This window comes from Chanos chanos, chromosome 4 (genome assembly GCF_902362185.1).
Source record: "Chanos chanos chromosome 4, fChaCha1.1, whole genome shotgun sequence".
In the NCBI taxonomy this organism is placed as follows: domain Eukaryota; kingdom Metazoa; phylum Chordata; class Actinopteri; order Gonorynchiformes; family Chanidae; genus Chanos; species Chanos chanos.
Genome location: NC_044498.1, coordinates 2,054,500 through 2,061,999, shown reverse-complemented (window position 1 = coordinate 2,061,999; position 7,500 = coordinate 2,054,500). Strand labels below are relative to the sequence as shown.

Sequence of the window (7,500 nt, the reverse complement as noted above, 5' to 3'; positions counted from 1 at the left end):
GGAATTCTTTGAAAGCTAAACAAAAATAAATAGTCTTCAAACATAAAATAATAGTAAATTGAAAGGGTCTGTCTATATAACATTAATATGAAATAATGAAAATTAGATCTCAACACACAATGCTCAGACTTAGACACAAGTTAATGAGTTAACTCTCTGCACTTTTCAGAATTTCTATTGCTGTGTTTTTTGCTTCGTTGTACCAGGCTGGTATTACAGAATGAGTAAAGTGCAGGCGTGATGGGATGTTGTATTTGGGCTCTAGTGTCTTAAGTAGTAGGGCAAAATCCTTCGTTGTCGACTACCAAGAGTGGTCTCATGTCTTTAGAGATAAACACTCCTATGGAAGTGGTGATATCTCATGCTCTTGCACACGTATGAGGCAACAGGGATGCAAAACTTTTTCCAAGAGAAGTCCAAACCTCTTCTTTCTGTCTATGACTGAAACATGTAAAATGTGAGGCCTCGGCTGGAATGCCGGAAGCGCGACGTATGACTGTGCACTGGTAACAAAAATAATGATACAGGTGACCACATTCATTTTAGATATTTATTTACTACCGCTGATGAAGTGTAATTTTAGTGTTTGTTATATTTGGTGTCTGTATGCATGTGTACGTCCAAACATTTGAAATAAAATGTACGTTTAGTGATGATACTAATACAAAAATATAATTAGAGCTGACGACCGAAACTGACCGAAACTTATATGATGCGTACCGTCACATTTTTGCACCGCGATGTATCGTGCTACGATGAATCGTTACACCCCCTATTAAGCATAGCTGTCAAAGATGGGAAAAGCTTAAAAAAATAAACTGTCTGCGATTCCTGGGCACATGTTGTTACTGCACTGAAGGGCTTGAAAAAGAAGCCGCAGTAATAGTCACAGTAGTAGTGCTGATGGCAGTGACATTAGGGGTAGTTTTAGTGGCTGCAACAGTAGCACTAGCGGTAGTGGAACAGTTAGTAGTAGTAGCACTAGTAAAGTAACAGTTATAGCGACAGTGGTCATACAATGGTGTTTGTAGTAGTTGAGGTGGTGTCAAGAGTTAATAATAGTAATGTAATAGTAACAGTAGCAGTATTATTACTGTCAGGATTAGTTGTAATAGTAGTAGTAGTAGAAGTAGTAGCAGCGGTGGTAGCTTGGCAGCCCAAACTGTGTCGGTTGAGGAATTAGTGACTGTGTCAGTTGAGGGATAAGTGACTGTGTCAACTGAGGGATTATTGACTGTGTCACTTAAGGGATTAGTGACTATCAGGGATGTACTGGGAAAGAAATTCAGCCCTTGACTTTTCCACTGGGACCAACCAGGGTGGGGGCGTCTGGTCAGAGAGGGTGCCAGGGCCTTCATTTAACTCAACTGAAGAAAGACCCAGGCCTTAACTGAGATAGGCCATTTTTAGAGGCCATTATTTATGACTTGTCCTTTTTTAGTAGTGTATTTTGTAATATTGTTATAATGTTTGATTTCAAACTTATCCTATAAGTATTTACAGGTATACCTGCTACTCAAATATGGCCTATACTGTGCTGTATTTAAAGAATAAAAATATTAGGTCTAGAACAGGCAGTTTTTGCCATAATGATATGGTGCTGAAAATAACAGAAAGCAAATAAAAAACAACATATGGTAATATCTACGAGATATCCGATGGAAGAAAGTCACACAAAATAATCAAGCTTCGATATCATATAGAAATGTATTGGTCCACAAATTTTCAAATAATAGAATAGAATAGAATAGATCTTTAATGTTCACCAGGATGGATATTTGTCTACATACTGTATCATGGTAACAAACATTTCAAGAGAGGGCCTGTGATATATACCGTTAAGCTACTTGTGGGCAATGGTATATCTGACAGGCTTAAAAGTAAAAATTGTATCTCTGTTTCCAGCTCACCAGCCGACATGTCCCTACCATACTTACGCCATCTAAAATCTGACATTTTTTCCCTTCCGTAACTTTTTCCAAGTAAGCTACCGTTAAGATGTGCTGTTTCATGAAAGAACTCATAGAAATAATGAAATAACACAGAGGAAATAGGTAGGAGTGAGTTTTAGCAGTGATGTCCCTGAATATTAATAATGGGTCATTAACACACATAATCCTACAGCAACCACAATCCCTGTGAGTCCGAACACTATCAGTATAGTATTTCTGTTAAAAAGTGAAATTAATACCGTATATTGTTGTACTTACGTAAATAAGAATTTACTACCTGAGCCTTTCTGTAATGTGTGTTTGTTTGTTTGTTTGTTTGTTTGTTTGTTTGTTTTACCTGGCCTGTATTTGGAACTGGCCTTTATTTGATAAAACAGGCAATAATGTAGGCTACAGTATATACGACAGTACGTTACGGTTACGGTTACGGTTACGTTACGGTTACGTTAGGGTTCGGGGGTGTGTGTGTGTGGGGGGGGGGCTGTTAATGTAGTTACACATGGATTTATTGCAATTCTAAATGACACAAAAAAATATGCAAAGGTTTATCACATTTGTGTCATGCTTTAAGGTGTTTCAAGGAGGCACAGGTGATTCTGAACGTATTTAAAGGCTTTTGCAATGGAAAGTAGCGTCTGTCTATTCCAGGACATGTTTCAGTAGGTACTGACTTATATTGTTACACTCCATCAGCATGACTTAAACAGCAACAAGTAGCCTGTCAGCACTGTTGTGCAAGTTACTGATTATTAGTAATTAGTTACAGTTACTAGTTCCTTCAAAAGTAGGCTAATTGAATTACTTTACCAGTTACTACAAATAAAAGTAATTAGTTACTAGGGAAAGTAACTTTTGCACTACTTCTAAATGTTTGCTTTAGTTCTCTAATTAATGCATACTAAGCAAATCAAGCCTTGGCTTAGTAAAGCATTACTTTATAAAGTGTTACTTTGTAAAGCGTTACTTCCAACACTGCCTATCAGCGGGGTCGTTTTGTGACCACAAGTTGCAGCAGTTTTAACTGAACATGTAGCCTAGCCTACAATTCAACGTCCATCTTACTGCTTCAGTCTGCTCCTCAAAAATGGCGTCGTGGCCCCTTGAGGATGCTGATGCTGAAACAGTCGATTTATTTTTTCACATTTGGAAGCCTGTGCCTCTAATGCCCTGCTTCCTTTCTTTGTTTTTTTTCTGCCCCCCCCCTCACCTGATTCTGTTTATTCTATTTATTAACCTCGTTTCACCCTTGTTAATGTGCACCAATCATGTTTCCCCTGTTTAGTTCTCCTCTTGTATTTAAGCCCTTGTGTTTGACCTGTCCCTTGTCTATCGTTGTTTGTTTTCATTTGAAGACACGGTTTGGCTGCACCGTTTATATCCAGTTTTGGTTCCTGTTTGCACCTGTTTATTTATCTGCTTTTGTAAGTAAAGTCCTCCTTTTTTGTTACCACCATCACTGTGTCTTGCGTTTGGGTCCAGCTCCACTGCACGCCTGACACTTTTGGACATTTTCTTGTCCGTGGCTTTCGTTGGCCATCTCACTACTGTGCGCTACTTTTGCATTAGTCTAGAATCTTAAGGCGCATTAACTAACCTGATTGTGATTGGCCACTGAACCCAGTCCCGGAACACGCACACAGCACACTCTCATGCGCACACCGAATGACAGGCACACAGGGCCGGTAAAGAGACAGACAGGGCCAGTAAAAACTTTGTGGATTTTTGACGGACCACTGGCCCACCGATGCGGCGGCACACAGGGATATTCCTGGTATGCCTGATGGCCAGTACGCCACTGGTGCCTGTGTCAGTTGAGGGATTAGTGACAGTGTTATTACATATCTCAACTCCCCTGTTTTTGAGCAATATCACAGTCCTCAATACTAAAGAATCACAATTCTCTTTCCAAAAGTAAATCAAAATAGTGTTTATTTTATTTTAAAAAAGACAAGAAATACAAATTAGACTTGAAAAGAAAACATTTCCTTTCTCAAAGAAAGGCACAGCTATGAAATATCTAGTTTAGTAAAATGAAAAGCTTTTTGAGAAATCAAAATTCTTTTAAATGACAAACTTAAAAAAACAAAACAAAAAAAACAAAAACAAAAAAAAAACCAAGACAATACCCGTGAATGGAGAGATCCTTAAAAAGTGACTTAAAATGAGAATTGACAATGGCATTGCACAACAGACTGGCGGCGGCTAACATTAGCTTAATTTGACCTTAACTTTTAACTTTAGCCAAGCCTTAGCTTTTTATCCATAGCTTCATTTTGCCATACCATTAGCTTTCTGGAGCTTCACTCCTACTCCACATTAGCTATGGACACCGTTTAGCTTCACATACAGTAGCCAAACATTAGCCCAGGTTTAGCTTTTTTTTTTTTTTTTTTTTTTAAACGCTGAGAGAAATATCTAAAAGACCTGCCAATGTTTTATACCATAGCATTCAAAGGAAGACAGAATTCTTCGTCTTCTTTTTTTTTTGTGGCAACATATGATACAAAGCACTGTTTATAAACAATGTATCTAGAAAAGCACTGTTTATAAACAATGTATTTAGAAAAGCACTGTTTATAAACAATGTATCTAGCAAAGCACTGTTTATCAACAATGTATCTAGCAAAGCACTGTTTATAAACAATGTATCTAGCAAAGTGTTTAGTGATTATATTCCCAAAAAGGCTGAGTTTCATTGTGCAGTTGAAAAGTCAATGAAATATTCTCAAAAACAAACAAAAACAAAAACAAACAAAAAAACCAACAACGTTTGGATCAGCTTATATTTCTTTTCTTAGATAAATAACTTTTTTTTTATCTTTCAAAATAACATACGCATATCTCTTCAGACACATAGCTGGCCATGTGTGTGCATATATATATATATATATATATATATATATATATATGTATGTATGTATGTATGTATGTATAATTTTTTTTGTTTAAAAAAGACACACTTATACATTTTAAAAAAGGAGGGCTGATAACTAGGCATATTTTAGGCTCTTCCCTCAAAATATCAAGTCAAGAAAAATAGGTGTGAGTAGCACCTTTGACAAGCACTTTACGTGAAGGAAACTGTTCAGAGACCAGAAGCGACATTTCAGGGTTAGGAATCGGACAAGGGATATCTGAAGACTCAGTTCATCTGCTCTAAGGACAAACGTCACTCCATAAAGCACAAGCGTGCTATAGCACCAGTATAGCACCAGTATAGCACCAATTGGGTTTTTAAGTTTTAGTCTCTCTTTTATAAACTCATTTTAGAAATCTCTTTATAAACTCATTTATACTTTTTTTGTGTGTGTGAGAGTGCTTTCGGTGAAGATGGAGGCTAAGAAGAAGGGTTGGGCTTCTGGCCTTTATCATTGCTACTGAGCTACTGGGTGGGTTTACATCAAATGCAAACCCCATTTTTCAAGTCTTTGTTTTTTTTCTGGAGGTCAGACGCGAGGAACAGAATGAGGGTGGACTCTTCTCTCTCTCGGCCGGTCATGTTTTACAGACAGGCGGATGGACAGGAGGCTAACAGGACTGCATGGAGGCCTCGGTGTCTGGATTAAAACCAAGGGCAGTGTTTCTGGAGTGCTAACTGCTTCCATTGTTACCAACAGCTCTTTGGGTTCACTTTATATTAGAAGTCCCTAATTGTTATGTGAATACGTAAAAACTCCAGTGGACATCACCAGACACTTAACACACATAAGTAGAAGTTACACTTCACTTGAATATGAAATGACTGTTCAGCTATGCAGTTAACAACAAACCCTTAATGTAAAGTGGGTCCAACACATCCGCAGACAAACTGTAATAAGGCATTCATTTTTTTTTCTTTTGACTCTGGCACTACAAAAATCCAAACAAGCTTTCGCATGTAACAGCTGTGCTAAAGTAATGCTACCGCAATGCTAAGGTAATGCTAAAGTAATGCAGTTTTGTTGATGAAGCATGACTGTCACATTCATATCCTCCAAGAGGACGTATGAGGAGATACACGTTCTGACAATAAACTGGCCAATAGCTTGAAGAGATGGGTTGGCAGTGAGAGTTTTTTGACTCAGTATCAGGGCTGTCGTGACCGTGTGAGAAAAGCTCCGAGGAGCTTTGTTGCATAACTCAGGTCAAATGAGTGTCTGAAACACTGGGCCTAATCTCAGCACCCTGACAGGGATCCTTTGTCTCCTGTCCCTCGCTACGAAATTTACTGAAACTCCAGTAGGACTGAACGTGCTGAAGCACCAGCAAACAAACATCAGAGTTACAGGATCACATCTCGTAACTTACAGACACAGACGTGTTCACCCGACAGAAGATTCATCACCTTTATCCTGTTGCTTAAGGGAGCGTTGTCTCAGTGAAAGGGTGCCTGGAACACGGCTGAGACGCGGTCGAGTCAGTCAGGTTCTCCAGACACTCATTCTGCACCAGGTCTGTTTTGTAGTGTGATGAAAGCTTGGTGTGCATACACACACACAAACACACACACACACACACACACACACACAGGTTGAAGAAAGAGAGAAGGCTTTTAACAGGGCGTTGATACTCTGAGAAGGTCCTGGTATAGCATCGTTCACTGGTTTGACTTGTTTATAAATATGGAAAGTGATAGAGCGTCGGGGGACACGCGGCTGTGGTAACAGGCTGCTGGTTGGGTTCAGCTTTTGGCCAAAGTGCTTTAAGTGCTTGTGCTACAGTCAGAGCCAATGGCAGTGAGCCGCCCAGTCCTTCTGAGCATGCCCGGTTAAAACGACCCTACACCAGGAGAGCTGATACAGGAAGTTGGTTGGGGCATAGAGTGACAGCTGGTTGTCATGGCAGTGACAGGAAATAGTGAAAACAGTCTTCACTAGAGCAGGAAAGAGGGAGAGCAAACCACAGCCACACCTACACAAATACACACACACACACCTACACACACACACACACACATACACATACACACACACACACGCACACACACACACACACACATGCACGCGTGCACGCTCACACAAACACACACACACACACACACCATTACTTTCCCATGAACAAATAATGCTAGTAAAATTTGTGGGGCTGTTTTTTTTCTTTCTTTTTCATTGGGACAGTGTTTCTGTCCTTTTGGGATATACAACAAACTAGTGTGGATCTGTGACTCTCTCTCTCTCTCTCTCTCTCTCTCTCTTTCTACCCCAGTGTGTCACAGCTCCTGCTGGTCATGTGATTCCGGCTCCTGGTCTGTATGCAGGTGGGGATCCCACTGATAGGCCAGCTCTTAAAAAAAAAAAAGAAAAATGCAATCCTTCAGGAGAGACCCTCTCTCTCTCGTTCATTCTCTCTGTCTCTCTCCCTTTCTCTCTCTCTCTCTCTCTCTCCTCTTCGCTCACTTTTTTTCTAGGTTATAGCAGTGAACTTGGCCTTGCTCTTTGCCATCATAGCTGGGCAGGGGCTGTCCATACTTGTCCACACACCAGCAGTAACCTCTCCTCCTTCCTTTGGATGGGCGACACTAGAGAGAGAGAGAGAGAGAGGGCGGGGGGAGGAGGAGATAGAGAGATTA

At 39.9% G+C, this 7,500-nt stretch overlaps 1 protein-coding gene across 1 annotated transcript in view; it reads right to left on the bottom strand.

The window, feature by feature from the left end:
* Positions 1-7,315: 7,315 nt before the first annotated feature.
* Positions 7,316-7,500, bottom strand: part of igfbp3 (insulin-like growth factor binding protein 3) — an 11,261-nt gene continuing 11,076 nt past the window's right edge. The window contains exon 4 of the mRNA XM_030771366.1: positions 7,316-7,449. Within this exon, the coding sequence (XP_030627226.1) occupies positions 7,324-7,449 (126 nt within the window). The 3' untranslated portion in view covers positions 7,316-7,323. The remainder of the gene's footprint in view (positions 7,450-7,500) is intronic.